This window comes from Gymnoscopelus microlampas (assembly GCF_963454915.1).
Source record: "Gymnoscopelus microlampas genome assembly, chromosome: 10".
Classification (NCBI taxonomy): domain Eukaryota; kingdom Metazoa; phylum Chordata; class Actinopteri; order Myctophiformes; family Myctophidae; genus Gymnoscopelus; species Gymnoscopelus microlampas.
In genome coordinates, this window is record NC_139947.1 from 32,138,678 (window position 1) to 32,164,764 (window position 26,087).

Here is a 26,087-nt window from a genome sequence, read left to right on the forward strand (position 1 = left end):
TAAAGGAGATGTTCATATTAAATCTTTTTTTTTCTCACTCCTCCCCTCTGATTCTCCATCAGGGAGCCCTTTGCAATTTAAAATCATTAAAAAGATCTGAAGATTAAATTATATTGGCATTTGCAAAATTATGTAATACATTTACATCACAATGAAGAAATTAAAATAATGCATTTTCTCTGTCTGGGGTGTTTGAAATCTCCACCTGGGAAATATATCTGAAGAAGTGGACAGTCTTATTTTTCTTTGCCTTTGGTGACAGCTAATAGGCTCACCGTGCTTCAGTTTCCATTGTGAGATCATTCTTAGATGGATCTCCACCACTTAGTAGTTCACCATAGAATTGAAGAACTGACACATTTTTTGAAGAAGTCTGGGACATGAAACAAAGATCTGTTTTGGTCACAGCTTCCCAGAATTGTACTTTGAAGATTTGGGGGTGGTGGGGGGGTCATGGGAAATGTTATAGCACAAATATTATGACGGGCCAGGAGCCATTGCTTTCATTCCCCACCACGCCTCCAGCAGCCATCTCCAGTGACACAGGAGTGAGCAGACAGTCATTGTCCACTCCATGCTAGTGATACTGAAGGTGTGTGTCTCCTGTTTTCAGGGTTGACAGATGAGGAAGTTGAGTTGGCCATCCAGCGTTCCGGCAGCACAGAGGAGATCCTTGCACTTAGCCCTGTGGGACCCCCGCATCCACTCCTCGCCCACCAACTGGCACACAGTGAGACCATACATTCACAAACGATCTTCTCTTTGATGCTCATTACATGTACATGATTGTCGCATTCATGCATACTATCAAATGTGTTTATTTTCTCATCTCCCTTTAATTATGTCTATTCTTTGAAACTTGCTTGACATAAATGAAGTGAACACATTTAGCCCGCTAAATGTTTTAAATACAATGAACAGAATTTTCATCAGCTCTCCAAATGGCTAAACCTTTACAAAATGTAACAGTTATGCCTAATCCAACACGTGCCTATAGATCGGGAATCGTTTAGCAAGCATCCTGTTCAAATATAGTGAACATGACACTGTCATGGCTCCATCTTGTGCAATCACCCCTCATAGTCCGTTTCAAAGGGGTTTCACCCTGGCAAGACCTCACACTGCAACCTGTATCTTTATTACCTCAGTAGGTTATAAGCGCTGTCCACTGATTTACCAATGCAGAATGAAGTCCGCATAATGCTTAACCCGTATGACAATGATTCCAGATGTATTCCACCCTCATTTATTACCACACTGTCCTTGACTCCCCCGGCATCTCATGTTTTGTAATGAAAGTGATGTTGATGGGATGGCCATGTAGTTAGAGACACTCGCGCCTCTCTGTCCATAGTGGGGGGTTTTATATCAAAACGGCTATAAGGGAGCTGCATAATGAGGTGAGAGCGGGGAGTCTTGTACGGGGGGTCACGCCGAAAAGAGGGGGCTACCTCCCTTTGATGTCCTTGTTATGGGGACAGTGCACGGGGACCCGCATCCATCTCTGTCGGAGTAATGGATACTCTGATCTCTATTTCCACGCAGCGGAAGGACAGGAAGGCCTCCACTGAACCCAATAAATTTGAGAGGAGATTGGAAAAACGGGGGATGGAGACCACAGCTCCATGGCTTAAGTGACCAAATAAAAAAAACTGGAAGATGTGGAAGTGGAAGAGGGAAAGATAGAGGAAGGATGGAAGGTCCTGCAAGGGGGAGAGCAAGTAAAAGACCCCTGGTGATACAGGCGAGGCTTGCTCAGGGTCAAGCACCTACCCCAAGGACTCCCAGGGCTTGCAGAAGCACCGTATTCTATAGGATAGGGATAGGTGACGATCTATCGTGGCCGTGATGTTGATGAAGACCCAAATTTATGTGGACAATGCAGGATGATTTAGGATTTTCATTGGGAAAGGTTGTGGGTTCGTACCCAAGTGCATTGGCTGGGGTTGTTATGTGCCCTTGAGCGAGGAGAGTCATATTGCTTGCACCTTGAAAATTTACTGTAATGCTTAATTTATACTCCATCATACAGCAGTGTTTGCGCGTTGCGAGCTTGTAGATCGGCTCTTTTCCATGTGCGACACCGTTGGTCGACAAAGTATAAATCAGGCGTATGGTAAACGTGTCTGTTATTGTAATGTATACCTCCTATAGAAAAACAGAATCATAATAATAGATGGTGCACTTTGACCTTTAGCCTTTAACTCTGGGAATGTCATCATAGGAAACAAAAATTGATTTCACATTCTGTCAAAAAATCTTGGCAAAAATAACAGATCTACAAGCTTGCAATGCGAAACGCTGTGAGCTTGCATATTGGCATTATATAGGTATATAGGGTTTAAGTAGTTAATGGCCAAGTCTAATAATTATTTCCCCTTTCATTTGGGGCCCGACCGGAGTCAACATGAGAAAAACTCTTACATTTTCCTCTACACTGAACTGTTTGCTATTTAGTGACATTTTCAGTTGAATGCGTCTCTTATGTGTGGGGAAAATTCCACCTTGACTGACAGTTGGCCCACCCAGAAGACAGCTCACACAATGACACATTTAGCACACTGTCTGTCACTCAGCGACACAATCCACTTATAAACATGCACTCACTCACCTTTCCGCCCAATCTGGTTCTTGAGGATTTATGGAATACGTAGATTCTGCTTGTTCCCTCTCCAAAAGAAGCACAGGACAAAGGCATGTGTTCTGTTAAGAACAGGACTTTCAGTGCTTGTTTGCTTATTCTCTGCAAATACATTTTAATGTGTAGATTTCCTGCAGTGCAGTGTCGTAAAAACACAAAGAAGTGCCTTGTGTCTATGGAGTGTGGCAGTTAGTTCTCTAAACAATGTACATTTTATGATATTTACAGTATCTGTCGGATAACATCACTGGTGTTTGTTGCAAATGACGGTATATATTTGATGGTGGTATTTTGTCACCATTCTGGATTACGGCTGCAGCTTTTTTTTAGAAGTTCCTCTTTTTCTGCAGGTTTGCTAAACCACAGGAGCAATTTTGCCCCATTCACAAGAGTAAAAATCACGTACTCGTTCTAGGCAATGAAACATTCACCAAAGTAAATTCATTAAAATAATTTGCAATGTATTTACACAATTGTCCATCTTATTTTCCAGTCCCCCCTCCCAACGTCCTGTCTCTCTACAACAATCTTACCTCAATAATAAAGCAAAATCTGCCTAATAAATACCTGTTGTAGTAATGAAACATAAATGCAGATTAGTACTGTACAAGAACAAATTGGACATCACATTCATTCTCCCTGTCTCCTGTCCAGGTCCCACAGGCTACAGATGGAGAGACTATGGGGCCCTCACCATCATCATGGTGGGCATGGCCTTTGGCTTGCATCATCTATACAGGGTAGGTTACATAACTTGTTCTCCACTCATTCTGCACTGGGTTCTACAATTGTCATCAAGCTTAAAATAACACTTGTTGTCGAGGTAAGCACAACATTTTAGATCCCTTTAGAGAGTTTTGGCTAACACTAGTATTTAGCAGTGACATATGGTACTTTTTTCACCTTGAATATTCTTGAAAGGCAAAGAGTGACATGGTTTTTAGTTTTTCACCTTGAAAACAATGCATGCGCCTTGAATGGGGAAGCGTTTCTATTTTATTAGGACTCAATCACAAAATGTCCCTGGGCTGGGACCCATTCAAATGACCACTCCGGTCCTGGCACCCACTAACTACATTGAAAACCTAACATCACTGCTACTGCTTAGATCAGTGGTTCTCAACCTGTGGGTCGGGTCCCGATTTTAGGGGGGTCCCCAGATGACAGTGAAGTGACAATTTAAGGACTTTTAAGACCTTTTTAATACCTAAAAAAAGAAAGAAAAGAAATTAAAAAGTCCATTCTGCATCAAAAGTAAGCAACAAACTATACTATAAAAAATGGTCAACATTGGCCAAATTGTCAAATAATAGAATATAATAAAAGACAGAGGCAAACATTTTGAAAATAGCTGATCTACAAGCTCACAACGCCTGCGCCTTGCGAGGCGTTGTGAGCTTGTAGATAGGGTATTTTCACAGTATTTATCTGTGGTACTGAGTCAAACTAAATGGAATGCCTCAACTCCTACATTCCAAGTGCTTATACTTGAGTGCAGGGGTAGGCAACCTTTATTATCAAAAGAGCCATTTTTGTCCCAAAAGATTATTAAAAATCTGTCTCGAGCGGCTTTTTTTGTGTGCTTTTTCTGGTGTTTCGATATAACTTTTTTTTTATTGTTTGCTAATTTCTCAAAGCAGATCGAGTATACCAGTAAGCCAGAAACGTTGGTGGTGAAAGCAAACAAACCAAGCATTAATACATTCTTTATTTTCCTTCAATGATTTGTTTCTTATTTTTATCTGGTGTATGGGCGACCCTTTTTTTGTACTAATAACTTTACTTTAATAACTTAACGTTATGCCTAAAGTAAAACAAAAAACAGAAAGAAAACCTCTTATTCCTTTGCATACTTCTTTGCCCAAGCAACTGGGAGCCACGGGAGAGGGCCCAAGAGCCACATGCGGCTCTAGAGCCGCCCCTGCTTTAGTTTATTTCAGTCAATTTTGTGGTAACATTACAGTCAGGGTGGGGGGTCCTCAGTTCAAATATGATTATTTTGGGGGGTCACAGCCTGAAAAGGTTGAGAACCACTGGCTTAGATGAGGAGTTATTTTGTTGCATTGGAATTGCTGAGGTTTTAGACATATTTTTTGTTTGTTCAAGACAGTATATTTAAATTTAATATGTTGTGGTTATTTGGTTATTTTGTGCTGCACCACTAGACTATAAACATATTAATTTAGTTTACTCGTTTTGAACCAATGCTGCAGTCATTTGAAAAAATGACAGCAATTCATTGATGTGAAAAATAAGAAATGTACTTTTACTTTTACTAATTTAAAAGCAAGTATTTTTTTACTCTTACTTGAGTAACATTTTGACTGAGCTACTTTTACTTGTAGTGGAGTAAATTTAACCAGGAGTACTCGAGTACTCTGTCCACCTCGTACGATGGTTTTGCAACAGAAACTGACAATCTACAAGCTCACAGTGCGTCGATGCGGTGTGAGCTTATAGATCTATTTGAAGAATCGCCTATAATGTGGCAACACGGCAAGCCACTTTGGTAAATTACCCATTTTGTTGAGAAACACTACATTTCACCATGCTTCCATTGGCCCTCAGAGAGTACCCCCTCAATATGACTCCACTGGGTTACACCAGAGCTATTGAGAGAGAGTGTTACGACTTACGACACAGACTTCCGTTTTAAACGGAGAATATTCATTTAATACTCAATCTTTAATCATTTATTGCCAAACCCAACATACAGTTGATTTGGAGCAAGAAGAATGCGGAAGTAATACTTGCCATCGGGCGACCAGTAGTTCCAAACACGACTGTATAGTTCAAAATATTGAATCCTCATAATGGGTGTTGATGAAGCACACGCGTTACGTGAACCACATGAACGCTTTGTGGTGAGATCAAAGAGAGTCGTAATTCTCTCTTTCAACGGCTCTGGGTTACACCACGCTTCTCCTGGCCCTCAGAGAGCACTCTTCAGTAGACTTACTGTCTTGTACAGTTTTCATTATACTCTAACTATTGATATTTCTCATTCACTGTACATTTAGAACTGTCAGCACCGTCTGCCCCTGATATTACTTTTATATTGGTGGGCTTTGTGGGTACGTCACTCGATCATGAGTTATAGCACCTCCATACAACATCACTCTGGTCTCGTTGTTAAATTTACTCTGGTTTACATCAGAGCATGATCTCATTTGGACCCCCTGTTATTTATTTCATTTTTTTGTTAATTTTCCCCTCCCTCTTCTTGATGTATATATCTTTTTTTTCCTCAGGGGGGAAAAAATTATATATAATAAAGTTGCTAATGCAGCACACAAGCCTCTTCTGATATCCTGCTGTCTAAAAATAATCACAGTGGGTTTTTTATCGGGCTTAGCAACCCTTGAACATGAGCTCGGGAGGCCCCTTGTCCCTCAGTGACATTAATCCCTCAGTGGCTGTTAGCAGGCCTCTGAGTGGCATGTGGAAACTATTACTCTCATTTTAGAGGAGGACGGCACTTTTTGCAGTAGCTCTTTCCCCCGGACAGCAGACCTTTTATAGTACACTCACTGTGTGTGTGTATGCGTGCGCGCAAGCGTGTGCGCATGTCTCTGTGTGTACCTCGATGTTGCATATGCATATCGTGTATGCATACAGTATATATTTGTACTATATGACCCCATGAGATGTTTTGCCATCTCCTAAGATGTCCCATTATTTCTACGTCTACGTCTATAGCCTGCCACTGGGCCGTACCTGACACATTTAGGTCTCCTACATTCCTCTCCCCCATGCCCCCATTCATTGCAATCTCTCTTTATGTCTCTTTCCACTTCTCTTTTGACCATATTCACGTTTTGGCCTTACTTATAGGGTGGAAAACAGCACCATATTGACCATAACCACATGGTGGCCATTTTGGTCTTACTTCATGCTTGGGTACAGAATTTTAAACTGCCAGCCAGAATGTCCAGAATGATTACAGTTTGCAGACATATACTGTAAAGGAAATGGCCATATCTATTTTCAAAGCATGAATGACTAGCAGGTGCATTTAATTATGCAGTCTAACAATATATATCACAACATAGTATTATAATATGTACTGAAAACTGTTTGAAAATAAAGGAACACTAATTAATAAATACATTTAACAGCTTCACCGTGCACAAGTAAGCCTTGCCGAGCCATGAGGCCCATAGGGCAGGGGCCTATCTCCTGTTACTGTAGCGTGAGGCAACTTGATGTACAAGTACACCCCTGGACATGATGCTAGTACAGTATGTCGCACTTACCCCCAATCCAACCCTTCATGCTGAGTGCATGAAGGGTTGGAGGCACTGGGTTCCATTTTTCAGAGTCTTTAGTATGACCCGGCCGGGTCGGGGTGGACACTCTAACCAGGGAGGACACTCTAACCACAAGGCCAATGAGCCTGTGCGCAAGAATGACATTAAAATTGTGCATTTGGTTTGCGTGAAGGTGGGTCATGTTTTCTCAACAAAAGAAGCTGTTTTGAGTTTTGATATTGGAACATCTTCTGCACAATAATGAGCGTAGCTGACAGACGGGACATATCCAATGTGTTTTTTACCATTCTAAATGTCTGGTGGAAATGACATTTTCCTGTTTTTGTGATAAAACAAAAGAATAAATGCCAAAGGAACATCAATTGCCTGCCTAACGTAAGCCCTGCTTGGGTATTAAGTATGAAGAGTATAAAGTAAGACCAAAATAGCTGCTGTGTTGGCCAATACTGTAGTGTACAGTACGTCTATCACTAACCAATTTCTATCTCCATCATACTCCCCGCTGTCCACTCTGTTCCACCTTCTTTCTCTCACGTTTTCTCACTCCCTCTTTTGTCTCTCTCACTGTCCAACATGCTCACACATATAGAGACACACACACACTTGCTGTCCACTGGTCCCTGTTTGCAGCAGGGCCAGCCAGCCGCTGGTAACCTGGGAGGTGGTATTCCCTGGCGGGCACAGCACCGGCTGCTGTCATGTCACCGGAGTGCAGCGCCAGTCGCACCATATGCCCCGGCTTCTGCCCATACTTTATTTATGCTATGGAGCGCCTTGTAAACACCACACTCCCAGCAGCCCACTTATTAATTACTATGTGTTGACACTCGTTTAATCTTTTTTCCTCTAAAAAGTGTTTATTACTCGCACCGGTGTTGCCAGCCGCCACCTGAGTTGGAGAGAAAACCCGGCTGGGGTCAGCAGCGACAGCAGAGAGCTTCAGAACTGTAACATGTGTCGTGAGGGGCAGAAGAGAATTTATTTTATTTTAATGTATTTTTTAATTTAGCAAAAATGCACAAACCACAAAGTCTTAAGATTTTGAAACAGAGCCCCACAGAGGTCCTTCAGGACCACGTGAGGCGTGGTTTTATTTGCTGAGCTCAGCTCCATGCACACACATGGACACGATTCCGTCGTGCACTCGCAGGCTTGTCATCTGGATAACAGTCACCCTGGACCACAAAGATCCTCATTTGGCTGTGAGGTACACACATCACTCCTGTTTACTCGAATGCAGAGTGCTGACAAACAAGCTGACACCGTCTCGCAATTCAGGGGACCATTTTCAATGTTAATGATCACATTTGGTTATTCTGCTGAGGGTAGCCCTCCTGTATGTATTTGTCCTTCACTGTCCCAGCCTGGACTTCTGCTTGTCCCATGTCTTCCTCTGTTCTGTCATTCACACCAGTCCAGCTGCCGTAAAGTACTAACAATGCAGGCACATTATCATTTTGGTGATCGAGGCCCCCGTCCAATAAAAACATGGTCCCCGACCCTGCATTGTCAAACCCAGGTGCCCTGCCTCTGTTTTCCTCCTCTGTCTGTCCCTTCCCAGTGGAGAGAAGTGTAATGGCGTGTCATGTTTTTAATTGCAGAAATACATCCTTCCCCTCATTATGGGCAGCCGAGAAGACAAGAAGCATCTGCAGAGGATGGAGAGCAACATTGCGGCGATGAGTGGCACACTGACACAGACAGGTGAAGATTAATATCTTCATCACTTTCTCCCTCCTTAACATTTTCCTTCATTTATCTGTCGCCAAAAATCGGGGGGCCCTGCACGTTTTTAACAAATGACGCTGCTGTCATTTCGCTTTAATTTGAAATTGCTTGTTTACTGTCAGGCTCGGGCTCAATTAATTACGTTTCGCTGAAAAGCTCTTAACCTCGGAATATTAATGAGGGGTTGGGAAATGACAACTTTTCTCCCCCCCCACCCCCCGCACCCTCCCCCCACCCCTCCACCCTTCTGTCCTCTCTCCCTCCCCCCCATCCATCCCTCTCTTCCCGCACCAACCCCTCCACCATCATCATCCACCCTCCTTCCCCTTGGTGGCGAGAAAGTTCATTTTAATTTTGTTGTGTGCATGCAAGTGTGTGTGTGTGTGTGCTTGTGTGCGTGTGCTTGCGTGCGTGCAGGTGTGCGTGCATGTTTGTGTGTGTGTATGGCGTGGTGTCTGAGCTCAGCGCTAGGCCCAGTGTGATTAAGTGCGCAGTGACAGGTGCGGCTCCCATGTCGGACAGGTGAGGATTCTCAACCTGGCTGTCAGACGGCGAGCGAGGGATGGAGGGAGGGAGAGAAGAGGGGAGAGAGAGGGAGATGCATTCCTAGCTCTTCGTCAATGTAATTAAACATCCTGGGAGGCGTAAATGAGAGAGAGCGAGAGAGAGAGAGGGAGAAAGTTTGGTCTCATTAGTGATGGTGTTCAGCTTGTGTCCGCTTTCACCCGAAGAGAGACGAGTCACCGTTTTAAAATGCCTCATGCTGTAGAAAGGCCCTCCCATAAGAGACACTGAAATAGCGCAAAAAAAAGAACATACATAAGATATCACACATAAAATAGGTGTGTGATTAAAGCTGTAATCTGTAAGATTTATGTCCTACCAGGATTCAAAACTGTGTCCCGCACAAGTGCCAAATTTTCTACAGCTTGAAAGCCTGCTTGGGCAGGGGAGATATTACACGTTGAGTGTAATATTTGCAATACTTCTTCTCTGATCTCTTGTTCTCTATGAATCATGAACTGTTCTGAGCTCCATGGGGTTGACCATCTACTTCACTGTAATGTTCTTTGTAATATAGATAGATGATCTGCAAATTCTAACTTATTTTTCGTTGCATTTGTTGAAAGTCGTTTTCCATTAAAGCGTTGGCTCAAAGTGAAAATGTTAAGGCTTTTCCCTTGTTATTCCAGGCTTGATACATCAACACACATGTAAATCACAATCATGGTTCAAGGTGTTTTATTTTCACATGCACATACAGTGCAATACAGCCCGGTAGAAACATTGCAGGGAGTGAAAGTCTCCTCGGCAGTGTGGATAAAAGTAAAATAAGGTAGAAATGACAAGTTGGGTTGATCGGATTAAAAGGAACCAATGTAAGTGTGTAATTCAGGCCACGCTGTACCACTTATCAGCAACAATATCTCATCATCAGCTACTATAAAAACCCATTGTGTTGTTTTCCCTTCAGGGTTGAACTGAAGCAAATTAAGCACTTGTGGCACTTCATCAGATCACACTCGTCCTATTATACTCTGGGCGAGTTAGGTAGGCTGAGGGCAACAACTCTGTGAGATCGCGTGCAAGGTGCACCACTCGAAATCTGATTAACAAATATGCTCTCTTTTATGGTCATTTTGCCTCGACTATGCAAATCACGTTTCCTCTGGCTGCCTTACCACCTATTCATTGTACTTTTTCCCTTTTTATTTGGAGTTCTGCCAACACAACCCTTGTTTTGTTTATTGATAATAGACCGGATTTCTATGCTCACTGCAGGGAGAGTGGGTAGGATTCTAAAGATAAATATACTGCATTATATTTGTAGGACATTTTTACAATTTATGTATTTTGCTGATGCTAATATTCAGAGACCTTTACAAGAAGTCATGGAATACGCTTCAATTCATAGATCCGCATCATTGCAAGTAGTCAGTTGTGAAGACTAGAAGTGTAATGCTTGATTTATACATAGCTGTGTGCCGAAAATAGCCGATCTATAAGCTCACAATGCGTCACCCAAAAATGTGGCTTCAGAGAAGATAGAGTTCCCTTTTTTTGGCCAGGAATGTTTGCACATCCGAGGAATTTGATGCTGTGAGGCTGGAGCACTACACTGAAAGCAGCACTATAACAACGTAATTGATTAGTTTATAAAAAAAAATATGCACTCATAAAATATGCATGTCATTGACGCATTTACAAATTATTTACATGGTTTACTCAAAGTATGAAATAAGCAAAAATAAGCTAGGAACTCAGTATAATATAATATACAATGATCTATATGTTGTAGGTTGGTATAGCAAAGTAGGTAGATTATATCATCCTAAAATTGTAGAATAAGAGTTGCCAATGGATAAATATATTGCAACACACACTCCTCTTGCTTTGTCTCTTTTGTGGTATAGGGAATGTTCCAATAAAAAAGGCAGACTTTTGTGTTAATAAATTAATGTAGAGGTGATAACTGTGTCCCGGGATTATGGTACAGTACATAAGCAAAGAGAAGGGAGAGAAGGAGATTTAGGTTATATATATATAAATATAGGGACATGTTTCAGGGAGTGGAAGAACTTGGGGGAAGAGGATGTGAGGTACTTTTTTAAGAGATGAGTTTAAGTTTATGACCAAAGAAAGAGGTTGACACCCTGACACTGTTCTGACTGAAAACCCAGGGTCTTTCCTTTAGTCACTGTGAGGAACTAATTTGCTATGACTGCAGTAGCCAAGCTGCTATTGTAGTTAATGACTGTTGTAGTTAACAGTTGTGGAGAGGGGTTACAATTACACTGAGTGTTTTCTTCCCCTGTGTGTTCTCTCTCTCTCGCTCTTTCTCCTCCTCTCTCTGTCTCGCTCTTTCTTTCTCCCTTTCTCTCTTCTCTCTTTCCTCACTGCACTGAGTAATAGCGACCAACCGCCTGGCTGCTGCCAATTGCTTGAACTCCCCTTTTGTTAAAGTTCATGTATTTCTCTAGTGCTGGGCGCAATGAAGTGATGTATCCTTTTGAATGGGGGCTGCATTAGTCGTCGTCCCCCCTTCTCTCTCTCTCTCTCTCTCTCTCTCTCTCTCTCTCTCTCTCTCTCTCTCTCTCTCTACCCCCTCTGTCTCTCTCTCTCTCGCTCCAGCTCCAAAGTGGGGGGGTTTGACTCCCATTATGATTTTCCTACAACTTCACACGGACAATTAATGAATGGATCTTGGAAGCACTTCAGCACACCCGGGCTGTAATGGAATTGTGCGGCTGTTTGGGCACTCTTTGGCGGTGGGAGCCATATTGGTGACCAGCTGGCCATTAAAGGCAGACACAGGCCTGGACATATGTAGTGTACATTATATGGAGGTATTTACTGAATAATTTACTGAATACACAATGTGGGCCCACCTCGCAGCAGCTGCGAGCCTCACTCCTCAGCTTGTCTCGGATTCTCACTGTCACAAAATACGCGCACGCACACACACACACACACACACACACACACACACACACACACACACACACACACACACACACACACACACACACACACACACACACACACACACACACACACACCTGCCAGTGTTACAAAGTCTCCTTCTGATTCATGCCTGGCCAAAGCCACTGGCCTCATTATTCTTGGCTTCATAGCTGTGATAGCCAAGGGTAAGACGCTGTGCATTTTTGCGTCTCTGCAGTACAAAGAAAACTTTGTGGATGCACTTGGAAAGAGCTGAGCAGTAAACAGTTTTGGCTAAAGCTGTAACCTGGTTTACAACTCGATGCCAATGGTAATTCAGCAAGTACCGCATCCCAGGCTGGCAAATTGACCCACACATCTGGAAATGTTGAGCTGTGGTATAGTGTAAGCACCAATTGAGACTAATAGGGTAACTTTTGGTGTAGTGTGCACGCCCTGTGTCAGTAACACCTTCTTAAACAGGGTCGGTCAGGGGTTTTGGTTTCATCGCCCGCCTTCACCAAACAGTAAACGCTGGCCGCATTTTGGAGCTCAGGGCAACACGTTTCATGAGTGAATTTTTGCGTTTGCACTGTTTTAGCACAGCCAACAACCATGCCCAAACTCATATTCACTAAGATTTAGCACGACATAAGCAGCATGAAAAGATCAAACATTTCAGCACCACACCCATATTGATACAACTCCACCCATTTAAACACAGGTGTAGCTTCAAGATATTACCTTTGAAAGATCAAATATTATCTCTGCGTTGGTGTTTAAAATGAAACATTAGTCTCCAATCCCTGCTCCAGCCTTTGTCCTGCACTCAGGTTAATCGGAGAAGGAGGGGTTCCTCTCATCCCATCCAGTCGGTTGCAGGCTTTTAACCATTGGGGCCAACACCCGCAGCAGTGGACCGCCACAATATATGTTGATGTTAATCCTATTAGGCTTGATTTAACACTTTACACGCCCATGATTTATATGAATGTTTATTGGTTTTCTGTAATACAATCAGCTCGGGGAAACTTAATGCATTGTTTGGTAATACGCGTGTGACTGGAAGCAGGGGGCAACAAACTGTGCCCGGTGTTATTTGAAATCATACACCCTCTTCCAACACCAACACTTGAACTAATTCAATCTTCAAAGTCAATGGAAAAAGAGCAATATTTATTGGGATTAGGAGGGACATTTTGTCTGGCAGCCTCCTCCCAAATGAGAGCCTTTGTTTTTCCCTTTGTTGATCGTTTAAGGACTTAAGATGCATTAGAAGGCAGTGTCTGGGTGGATAATGGAAGGTTAGAGACTGTTATTTGATTTAAGTTCAGACACTAAAGATTAATATCTCCATCCTATGCTCAAAAATAGCCCCCCACCCCTCCAACGCCTCTGTGACCAAAAAGCTCAGACTGAAGTTACTGGTTATTAGCTTTGATTACAATTCTTGGAGGATAGCTTTGATCAATGACATGAAACTAACTCCAACACTTCTGAAGTGTTCTGTTTCCTATTTAGACCTTAGGTCAGAAATAAATATGTTTTAATCCTGCTGCATGTGGATTTCATATTTTAGACAGACATTCAGCTGATGCTCCTATAACACTTGGAACAAGTGCAGGTGTATCACGAGCCTTCATTTCCAAATAACCAACAACTGCGAGAGTGAGAAGTTAAAACATCAGAACTGATCTCTGAAGGGGCAGGAAAACATGATATTAAGAGAAGAGTAGTAGGTATTATGTATGTAAATTATGTCAAGTGGAGGACAAAGATGTTGGAGATAGGATCACACTCTTGGGTCACAGAGGAACATGAGGCACTTTTTTTGTGGGAATTTGTGTCAAAGTATTTGACAGAAGATAGTTTACTGTGAAGTTGGCAGTCTAACCTTGTTGTGACTGAAGACTTCCTTGTGTGTGTGTGTGTGTGTGTGTGTGTGTGCTTTTTTAGGATATACTGTACATAATGTATGTAGGAAGAGTATGACAAGTTGTGCGGACATTGTGCCGGGTCCTCACTGTGGGAGGATGTATTTTGGGGTTAGGCATCAGGTCTAGATGTTATAATTAGGTTTGGATAAACGCTAAAGGTTAGGCAAGCGTGTAGTGTTGTGGGCTAGGGTTAGTTTTGGGGTGTCGATTACTTTTATTCAATGGAAATGTAGTGTTGTGGGTTAGGGTTATAATTTGGGGATGTCGATTACTTTTATTCTATGGAAGTACTCAAAAGTAATGAAATCCAACGTGTGTGTGTGTGTGTGTGTGTGTGTGTGTGTGTGTGTGTGTGTGTGTGCGTGTGCGTGTGTGTGTGTGTGTGTGTGTGTGTGTGTGTCCACAGTGAACCAGCTCCAGCAGACCCTGGCTGCGGTCCAGGAGCTCCTGGTCCAGCAGCAGCAGAGGATTCAAGAGTTGTCCCAGGAACTGACTACAGCAGAGGTAACAACAGTAACACCTCATCATCAACTCGGCACCCTCTTCTCATTACCTCACAGTTCCCAGGGATCAGAAGCTACTAGCTGTACTTCTTTAGGATTCTGCCTGTTTGGCTCATAAGAGTTAAAAATAATAAAGAGCGCACCGGAAATCCCCGCCCAGTGGCGTGCACAGACATTTTGAGGGGCAGGTGCTCAAGTAAATTATACTTTTTTTTTGTTGACTTGGTCTGCTCTTTTTTCCCTCTACACCTATACCTCTTTGCCAAAAATAGCCGATCTACAAGCCCACAACGCCTCGCAGCGCGAGGCGTTGTGAGCTTGTAGATCTGCTATTTTTGGCTAAAGTTCTCCTCAGAAAAGGGATGCTAGGTTTTGAGTGGTTATGGTAAAAAGAAAAATCATATCACATAAAGAATTGGCGGACCCCCTGTAGTAACTCTGAGGACCCCCTAGGGGTCCCGGACCCCCTGTTGAAGACAGCTGCTGTAAACTGAAAAAAAAGGGCACTTTTTTTCCGAAAGGGCACTTCTGGTCAAGAGGGCAAAGGGCAGGTGCTCTATCACCACCTAGAGTCTATCTGTGCACGTCCCTGTCCCCGCCCATCCACTTGCATTGAGTTGCTCACCCAGCGCACACTCCTAAATCACCCCTTCTTCCGGGTTGGGAAATGTGACCGGCGGGGCCTATTTGGGGCTTCTGTGACACGTTTTGCGTCACGGAGGTGATGCGTTTTGCGTCACCTCAGTGCGCAGCCTCGTGCGCAAGCTCGTGAGTCGAGCCCATCGGTCGAAACCGGTTTCGCTCGTTCATGTTAGTTAGCCTGGCATGGCCAGACTAATATCACTGCGTAGATATTAGTCTGGAATCTCTGTGTGGAACCTGCCTTTCCGAGGGGCAAATAAAAAAAAATGCCTCTGGTGATATACCCGCCCCATATTTGCATACTGGGCTCTGATTGGTCCCTCACAACTTCGGAGGGAGAGAAATAAAATCTCTATTGAGAGGGCCAGACCTAATCTGCCAAGGACATTTTTTTTTTCGAGCAATGGCAGATTCATCTGGAACCAGGCTACATGTTAGTAGCCCCAGTGGTTTTAAGCTGCAGTACCTATGAATGGCCAGCATGTCCAATGCAGCTTCACTGCTACCTCTGGGTTCTGAGGGCTTGGTTTGGCTACACAAAAACAAATATTGTTTTTTGCTTTGTACTCAATTATCCATAAAAAAAAAAATTGCCCTGGAAACTGGTGAAAACATATACACTGGCCTTAATTATAAACGTGTTAAGATCTGTTGTTTGAACTGTTGTTCACCCCGAGTATTCATGAGTTTCGAAACGTTTCGTTAACAGGAAGGTCGTTAGGTCAAATCCCCCATTAACTACAGTACATGTTCTTCTGACAAGGACCCACACAGGCTTCTTTGAATTGTATTGGAAACTCCTGCATCACCCATAACCAGCTAAGATAGACAGCCTTATTATACGCCATCAAAAACAATATGGTGCATCTTATCATGGCATCATCATTTTCAGTCATAATACTGCTCATCCTCACCTTGATTTTTATTGGCCTTGTTCATAATCTGCACAGGATTATAACAGTTTAGGTCCAGGGGACTCGTCTTAAAATGCACCACATCAAATACTGCTCAACTTAAGTGAGAGGATGAAATGTTGCTTGCTTTTTATAACAGCAGTCATAAATCGCTTTATGGTCCTGGGCCCTAAAAAAGTGCTTTGGAAAAGAGTCTATCTTAGACAATGTTTTATGTCCACAGCTTGTTAAGCACATGGGTGTTTGAGTATAGCATCTGGATCCTGCAGGAAAACATATGTGAACACATCTGCTTTGGCCCAAACGGGGAAGAAAAATATGAATCTCTCTCCTGGATGAGGTTCATCAAAAACTGACGACTCATAGCTCATTTTGCGCCGTTTAGGCTGTTCTCCCCCACACGGCACACAGTTTCTCTAAACTGACTTGAAAGGAGTGTCGGCATACATCAGCTGTGTGTGAGTGTGTGTCTGCGTGGGAACAACGCCCTAATTGAACCCACGTAGACTTAAAACGGAACATGCTGAAGGTTCACGCTCAGCCAAGCAACAAGGCCCACTTTAAACAATGAGCTACCTCTAAGGCACGGAGCAACGAAGGATGTTTTTCTTTTCATTCTTCATCACGATACACAGATTGGATTAAAAAGTGTCTACTTCATTTGCCATGAGTGCCTTGTTGGACGGCGGCAGTGTATAAAAAGTATATTTCACATCAAAACACCCATTAAACAAATCATAAACTCTGCTTTATAGCTATAGTGTTGGATCTTAAATTTTCCTTGTGAGGCAGCGTAAGGTCCCTCTGTTGTCTCGGGCCATAGGGGAAATTGGGAAATTGTTTTCAGGTCCCGGGGCGCGTGATTAGAAACACATGTTGGAGCCGTGGAGCTGCTTATCATTCGTCGTTCGTGGCTTTCTGGTTTGCCTCGCCGCATCGCTCGAAGTGCGCCACGCTGCTTGGCAATTACACCTCTCAACGCGGAAATGTGCCTTTAACCCAAAACACATGGAGACTTCTGTTCCCTCGGCTGCTAAGTAAACATTTCTTATAGTTAGGAAACCACTGAATTGCTGTGTGCGTACAGTGTCCCCAAGCTGGGGACCTCGTTATGGAAGTCAGTTTAGAGAGTCAGCCTGACTTGCATTTACACACACACACACACACACACACACACACACACACACACACACACACACGCACACAGTGCGTATAAGGCTCCAGGGGCTGGGACAAATTGACTCTTTTGCCATTTTTCTCTGTAATCATGACTTCTTTAAGAGTATTATCGTGTAGCTGCTTCTTACCACTGCTGTTAAATGTTAAATGGCTGGCTAAAGGATGAATTTGCTTCAGGCTGATTCGTCTCTAATGTTAAACAGCCTAGTCTATTTCTGCTCCATTATCATTACAAATCTGCCAGTTAACAGTGTTTGCCCCGCCGTCGCAACTGCTTGATAGTTCTCTTTATTAGTGGATGCACATAGAAGATTAGAAACCCGCCTCTCTTTGCTTGCGCGAGATGAACTGCCAGTGGGAAAGTGCATAAATAGACTGAAATCAATTGCACTGTACCAGTGTTTTCCACTCAAAAATGCTCCTCTGGGAATTTCCTTTTGAAACTAATTCTATCATAAATATACATGCATTACACAAAAGCACACTGTCTGCCGGCAGAGTAACTGTGAATTAATTTGCCTTCAGACACTCTTAAACAAGGCTTGTTAAAGATCTTATCTTGTTGCTAATGGTCCATAGGCATTTATCTTCATTTAGCTGGATGTGCGTTGCCGTCCTTGGGTGCTGCTGGAGTTGAGGCTCTTTTTTTGTGCTTGTAATATATATTTATTTATTTATTTTCCCTGAAGCGCTTAGTTAAGCAGCCGAAAGGGTCTGACCCCTATCATATCCAGGCAACCACCCGAGACATATTAGTTACAATGCTATTACACCAGTTAACAGGAATCTCTGTGGATTTACACTGTAAAAAAAAAGGATATTACTGCCAATCTTACAGGCTAGGCTAACATCCTCTTTTAAAATATTAAAATTAAAATTAAAATACTCTTCTAAATAATTGTATATTTTTTATCAAATGCTGCCATCTTTGTTTTGTATTATGTTTAGAATACTTGAGATAGATAAGAATTCAAACAAGTTATACTATAGATAGATAGATAGAAAGAACGAATTATAAAGGTGAGGCTGATTTCTGTTTGCCCAAACCTGTGGATCCATGCCTCTGCTTAAAGCCAATATATATATAATATATTATAAATATATTATGAATTATATATAATATAATAAGATATAATAGCCAATCTGCAATCTCACAATGCATTGCAAGGCAACGAGATGCAAGCTTGTAGAACGGCAATCTTTTGCTATTATCGTGCAAAAAAACGCTTTCTATTATGAACCATCTCCTTTATGAAACCACATTTTCGTGTTATGTCAAGTGTTACGCCATGTTCATGACGTAACCATGTAGACTTCTGTTTTCAATGTCCTCCCCTTTTTCTGGAATTGCTCGGAGCAATTATTCCCCCCCCCCCCCCCCCTCCAAAGGTAAAATGAGAGTGAGGCAGATTCCAGCCTTATTATGTGGCTGCCTTGGGGAGGCGGAGGGATTAGAATGGTTCTAATGAGGTGAAGGCTGTAATAAGAGTGTCCTCACCAGGCCTCGATTGCGCCACCTCTAAAAAACATTGTCTTAATCAGGCAGGTTTAGGAGCTGATAAGAAGCCAAATACTTTCACCTACTCCACCCTGCCGTCTCTTCTGCGATTCTCTCTCCTTTCACTTCTCCTCTCTTTCCACTCCCTCCCTCCCTCCTTCGTTCCACTGTAAATGAGTCTGATCCCTTTCAGATGTGATTCAATTAATTTCTCTTAGATTTAATTACAAGCGATAGAGTCCGAGTTATCCCTCTCCCCTCGATAGGGGGTCTGCGCTTCCTAACAAGCTGCCTCTGGTGAGTCAGGAGAGTCTTAATTACAGTTTTTAGCTTTCTTTTATCCTGAGAACAACCCCCCACCCCCACCCCATCCTTTGCCTCACCTCCCCGTGGTCCTCTCCCTGCTCTCTCCCAGCCAGCTTTGTACTTTTCTTCAGGAATAGACTGAGGGAAGGGGATCGAGGAATGCAGGTGCAATCAGCTTGAACATCAGCCGTCTGGAAAAAGAAAAAAAAGAAAGAAAAACACGCTACCAGAATGTGCTAGTAAAATCCTGTTCTCTTATGGGTCCTTGCGGGTCCATTTTTATGCTCTCAGAGTTAAATTAAAACTGAGGAGTTTTCTGTGTGGATTTTCAATCGCCTGCCCACTTAATATGCCACACGTTTGTGTTCCCGGAGAGTTTGCTCGCGAGTTGCACACTAACAAAGAAGGTCATTGCCATCACCTTTGCATTTGTCTGCGTTTTATCATCAAAACATACATCAGCTTATATTTTCCTCTGACAATTGATGCCCCTGCCCGGAAAAATAAAAGTCCACAGAGACGGATTTTCAACGCCAATTTGCCATTCAAATATTTTGCGTGATGTGACAATTAGCCGTCGCTCCCCTGTAGCAATTCATGCTATGCCAAGTGCAATGATAACACTCACCTTTGATAAAAGACAAAAAGAACAAAACAAACTGCCAAGTTAAGGTCTGCCCTCATGAATGATACCATTGTTCAAGATGAGGCCATTATCCAAAACTCCTGGCCTGCCCTAATCTTTCCTAGGCGGTATGGAAAATTATGTAAAAATGGCATGATTCACTCTCAGTAGCCATTTTGAGTAATGATGGCCGTAAAGATGACAGTACTGGGACTGTTTGTCTTCCTTTCTGTCATAACATGCAGCCTCATAGGCAGACTATTGTGAAGTTGTACTATGGTAACTGATGACTACACAAGATCATGTATCTATGATTTGCATCTGCTATATTTGTTTACCTTTGTTTGCCCTCAAACAAAACTTTTTTTCCTCTTTCTGTACAAATTGGGTCCTCATTTTACAATTACAGTAAGTGAAAGCAGAAGAAACAGTGAAATAAGTGCGGAACATGTCCATAACCTTCTACTGTAAACATCCATGTTACCTGAACTGTGTGTGTGTGTGTGTGTGTGTGTGTGTGTGTGTGTGTGTGTGTGTGTGCCACTTAAGCCCTTAACCACTTAAGCCCTATATAATTTGTTGTACAACGAATAGCAAAAATAGCAGATCTACTTAGATATATTTGAGCTTTTATGAATTATTTTTAATTTCATATGTATTTTTTTTTTAATTGCCTATAGTGACATTCCCAAAATGGGTGCGCCAGGTTGAAAGTTGTTAACCTTTATCTCACTTACTCCATCTCACAGGCATCCTCTGCAACCAACCGTATCCTTGACAGTCAGAGCGTTGGAGAGCTGAAGGGTGAGATAGCTTCTTTGAAAGGCCTACTGCTCAGCAGGTAACTAGATCTACCTAGATCGTTTACTGTATATCTAATGTGGGTACGGGAGACACTGTTTTCCTCCTTTTTTTCTTTTTTTTTTAAAGTTGCTGATCACATCCCTGAGCAATAGGACAATGCTTGGCAACCTCCGGGTGGCCATGTCTAACGTGATGTATTTGACTCAATTGTGTCCAGTGCCAAATAAACAGACATACTATTAACCTTTGTATTCAAATGAGTCTTCTGCATCCACATACAAATTATTTGGCTGGTATTGAAAATGTGCCTGACAGATCCAAACACAGTTACTTTATTATTTCCCTCTGAAAACGTAAGCATACATTCTTAATCTTATATACGGTATGTATGTACTGTATTTAAAACAATTGAAACAAGGCAATGGGGATGTTGTAATCATTTTTGTAATTCACCTTAAACAGGTTATGACATAAAAAAATAATGTTACATTACACACAAACCTCTAGTCTATATATACACACACATACGTACAGTATATACTGTATGTATACATATATATGGTATAATGTGCAGAGTGTGTGTGTGTGTGTGTGTGTGTGTGTGTGTGTGTGCATATATATATATATATATATATATATATATATATATATATATATATATATATATATATATATATATATATATATATATATATAGTGTACCAATGACATGAGCACGCCATCCTTCCTGAGAGTAGAACTCACAAATTGTGCTACAATTGTGATAGATGGCATATTAAAGTACAATTATTGTACATCAATGCTGTCAACCACAATTGCACACAAGTGTTAAAATGCTACTACATAATTTCTTAGTCGAAAGAGAGGTACAAATACTCTTCTTCTTTTGGCTAATACCCATCAGCGTCATTCTAACCTCCTGCAGTCCTCTCTCACTGCGTCCATAAACCTCCTCTTTGGCCTTCCTCTTCTCCTCTTGCCTGGCAGCTTCATCTCCAGCATCCTTCTCTCAATATGCCCCTCATCCCTCCTCCGCACATGTCCAATTCATCTCAGCTTCGGCACTTTTGCTTTATCTCAAAACCTTCAAACTCTGTAATTGGTATTGCTGACAAATACATTTGAACCTTGAACCTTCCAACCTGGTATGACCCTTTATGTAGTCAGTCCTGAATGAATAGAGGCACAAATACAAAAATATATAATATGTATATATTGGTAAGTAGGTAATGGTGGTATTATACTGTACGTAGCTGAATACATACAGTATGAATATGAAAAGCACCTTCATAATAAAAAATAAAACATTTAAGATGCATGCTAATGCCAGGTTTAAAGGAGGTCATGTTGTCAAAGGTCTCATTGAATCGTATTAGAATTCTTCCCGTTCTTTTCGCCTCGGTTGCCCAATCTAGTCAGGTACCGTCTGTCACTACTTTGGATATCCTGATTTATACTAGCCATTAGCATGCATGATTATGTATCATTGCTGCTAATGAAGCCTCAAGTAATGGTTTATGTCAGAAAACTGACAAAAGTCAGAAAATTGGCATAGAACAGTAGGGTTGAGCATGTTTTGTTTGTCTTGTACATCCTAATCAGTAGTAAGGCCTTTCAGGTCATTTGCTTTCTACACTTTTGCCTGTCTCCCTCAATTACTTCTCTGGTGATGGGGTAAATCACAACAACCATCTGTCACTAAGCTGGTTCCCCTTCTCTTCAAATGATCCGAAACCGCTGTAAACTGTTGTTATTCAGTCCGTCGGCAATGATCCCTTTTAAGATACAGCTTTGAGTTTTTGATCTGAAAACGCTGCAGAGGATGCAATTAAAAACATTTTAGACCATCTTTACCAGGTGTGACAAACATCTGGCAATTTAGGGACAAAAAGACATGTATGTTCTGTTCTCATTTGAACATCTTACTTTGAACAGGGGCTCTTTCTCTTGCCGCAATACGCCCAGTTACTGCTGATTATATGCTGTGTACTTTCAAGCACTTTGATCACAGCAATGCTTTGGTGCAGGGGTCATCGCCATGCTGGCTTGTGGTGGACATTTTTGTCAAAATTCTATTTTTGCCATGGACATACAAATGAGCGGATAATAATAATTACCACAAACACATAAAGAGCTATAGCCTTTACAGGTCTGTAACTCTGAGAGTGCACAAATGGAACAAATTTGTTCCATTTGTGCACACATGGAACGGGTCCATTTGGTTCCATTTGTTATGGGGGTCCTTGAAAATAAAACAGTTAGAGAAGCACTGTCCTAGTGGACTCCTAATTAATGTGCCATATAGTATAGTGTCATAGTAAATCAGTGTCATACATATTCTGGAGAAAACCTGGAGACTGACATTCAGTAATTGGGTCTTATGATCAAAATGGCAACATTATAATGTTATATGTCAAACAAAAAGAATCTAAAATTTGCCACAGACACATTGATGACTCCTGCTTTGGTGACATTGTGATCAGGCCTGATTCTAGCCATGTTTGTCCTCATGTCCTGTCTGTGCCACACAGGAGGCAGTTCCCTGCCACGCCCTCTGTTCCCAAGATCCCATCGTGGCAGATCCCCCTGAAGCCAGCCTCCAGTCCGCCGTCCGTCAACCACACGCACAGCAGCAGCGACATCTCCCCCGTAAGTAATGAGTCTGCGTGCTCCTCCCCCATCAAAGATGGTCACCACAGCCCCCAGGACGTCCTGGGGGACCCCGACGGCGCCCACGTCGGCATCAACGGACATGCCGGCGGCTTGTGCCTGGGAGCCACGCTCCCCCTGGATCTGAAAGACCAGGTCCGAATGGAGGTGCAGGGGGAGGAGGAGAAGAAGGAGCAAGAGGAGGAGCAGGAAGATGATGATGATGATGGTGATGAAGAGGAGGAGGAGGAGGAGGAGGATGTAAGCCATGTGGAGGAAGGGGAGCTCGTGAGCATGCAGACGGAGGACCGCCGTGGCGGGGATGGACAGATCAACGAGCAGGTGGACAAACTGAGGAGGCCTGAGGGGGCGAGCAATGAGAGCGAGGTGGATTAGAACTGTCAACAATACTGTAACACAGCTTCTCATTTCAGCCCACTGGTTTCATTTTTGCTCCTCTTGAGTGAGTCATTCTCAGTTTTATGTTATCAGTTTGTTTTGTTTTTGTTTGTTTGTTTGGGGGGGGTTGTGTTCGGTTTTTGTTTTTCATTTAATTTTCTCCCCCCAATTAATGTTTTATTTTTATTATTATTACCTTTTAATCAAGAGCAAAAAGGAGCAGAGGTGGGAAGGGGGTGAAGCAACCTAGTTGACACCCAGCTTACCTCAATTTACTTTTCAGCGTGAAAAGCCACACACAATGTGGGATTTCAGCAGGAACGAGAAATGAACGAGCAATATTCACACAAAAAAAAATTACTTTCAAGAACCTGTATGCAAGTACCTCATCGTCTCAGGCGACTCTCATGAGTTGATCAGCCACACATGCTGCTGAGCCTCTGGCAGCGCCACAGTGACTACAGGGAGCTAGCAGTAGTGACAGACCAAAGAAGCTGTACAGTACATGGCACGTCTCCAACCCCGCTTGTGTACCACAGTTTTGGGTCAGGAGTCATACCGGAGGTGCCTCCTAGCCTCAAAGTCACCATGAAGTTCCAGAGAATCATTAGCACAGCTCCTGTCTTCCCTGTTGGCGGCAATAGGAGAGGACAGGCTCTTCCAGGGCATGGAGCTTTTAGCCTCTTTTATGTGTCCTTTCGCATTGGTGTCAGTCTGTCAATAATTCACAAGGCCAGCAGAGTGGCATTTGGGTGAAATAAAAGCCCTGAAATTTGAGATTAGAATGTGATGACGGGTTTTGTTCCATGCCGGTGTCACAGACTGTGTTCATACACTCAAAGCAGGAGGGGTGGCAGATAAATGCGTTTTTCTTTTCCCTGACGGCTGAAGTGTGCGTGCGTGCGTGCGTGCGTGCGTGCGTGCGTGCGTGTGTGTGTGCGTGCGTGCGTGTGCGTGCGCGTGCGTGTGTGTGTATGCCTGCGTGTATGCCTGCGTGTGTGTATGCCTGTGTGTGTGTGCGTGGGCAGGGGGGATGGGGGGCTGGTGAAAAAGCCCAGGCTGTCTGCTCAGCGGCATCTCTGTCTCCAGCAGGGCAGCTGATTTGGTTTGTGAAGTATGTTAATAATCAAATGATCAACAAATAACAGATGTATTAGTTCATGCAGCTTGAAATGTCAAGGAGGCTAAAAGCGGAAATCTAATACCGAAAGCCCTGTTGCATTATATTATATTCCGTGACAAACCCTCCGGTCCAAATTATATAGGGGCCTCCCACAGTGAGCAATCTTTACGCAAAACGCCGCCAATATTTTGTAATTAAACTGTGGTAAAAACAATGAGCGCTGCCACAGATGGAAGTTGCAGAACTTTTTTTTTTCTCTTTTGGTGTGCCTGGTCTTGGCTCAAAGTGTGGAGGCGGAAGAGGGTAGGGGTTGAAAAAAAGTGAATACCCCCTGATTGAAACTGAAACCAACAAATGAATGCTCATATTGAATTACTCACTCTGTCTCCAGCTGACGAGAAAAGAGTCCACGATTGAGGAGAACTCTAATGGCATTTTATACTGTTCTAGTACAGTTACAACTAGAGGCACATTGAACATTTGCGTGTGACAGTAGTCACAGTATACCCTGCCTGCACACTGTCAAACGCCTATTTTCTGTGTAAAGGATGACTTGACAATAGAACATAATACTGTAAAATGAGATGTTTTTTCACTGTTTATTCTTGTTTACAACTGGATTTGGTTATGAACGACCGAGTTTGGCTGATGAGGGGGAATAGTGAAGTAGAAAAGAAGTGGTCCTAAAGTGTCTCTGTACCCTGCTTATAATTGTCTGATATCAACCAGAAATGTATATACTGTAATTGTAATAAATCCCATTTATCACTAGCTGTTTTGGTCACATTCATTTCAAATAAGTTGTTGAGAATAACACTAAGCATTGACTTTTTGGCAAGCAACACCTTGCGCAATGGAGTATAAATTAAACTTGAGATTGTTAAAGTACCATAAATGGGATGTCATGAACTAGGAGGATTAATTTGATTAATATCAATCACATTTAATTTTGACAGCTTAGATTTGAGCAATAGGCAAGGCAAGGCAAGTTTGTATTGCACATTTCAAGCAATTCAAAGTTATATACATAAAACATTAAGACATTATGACGAGAGTAATGAAGCAATAGAAAAATAAAAGCAAGTAAGATAACAGAAAAATAATACATTTACAATGCAGAATGTTTCGTTTTTGTCTGCAGCAAACCGAAAGGTCTTCGGCTTTGATTTAAAAGAACAGAGTTGTAGCAGACCTGCAATAGTAACCTACATCTATTCTGCATTGTCTGAAGTTCAATAAATCTTATCTTGAATCTGAGCTATCATTAGCTCTGACAGTCCAGGAGGCGGAGATTATGTTTTCACCTGCGCTCTGTGTGTCTGTGCATGAGTGTCTTTATGTCTGCGTGCAGCTAATTTTGGAAACCACGCCACGCAGCCAATAGGCCAAAGAAGACTTTCTGGGGCCTATTACACTAAAGGAGA

At 42.5% G+C, this 26,087-nt stretch overlaps 1 protein-coding gene across 1 annotated transcript in view; it reads left to right on the forward strand.

Annotated features, from left to right (window-relative positions):
- Window positions 1-25,417, forward strand: part of pex14 (peroxisomal biogenesis factor 14) — a 59,726-nt gene extending 34,309 nt beyond the window's left edge. The window contains exons 4-9 of the mRNA XM_084069097.1: window positions 614-730; window positions 3,296-3,381; window positions 8,514-8,616; window positions 14,428-14,525; window positions 20,438-20,529; window positions 23,024-25,417. Coding sequence (XP_083925223.1) covers window positions 614-730; window positions 3,296-3,381; window positions 8,514-8,616; window positions 14,428-14,525; window positions 20,438-20,529; window positions 23,024-23,537 — 1,010 coding nt within the window. The 3' untranslated portion in view covers window positions 23,538-25,417. The remainder of the gene's footprint in view (window positions 1-613; window positions 731-3,295; window positions 3,382-8,513; window positions 8,617-14,427; window positions 14,526-20,437; window positions 20,530-23,023) is intronic.
- Window positions 25,418-26,087: the final 670 nt, after the last annotated feature.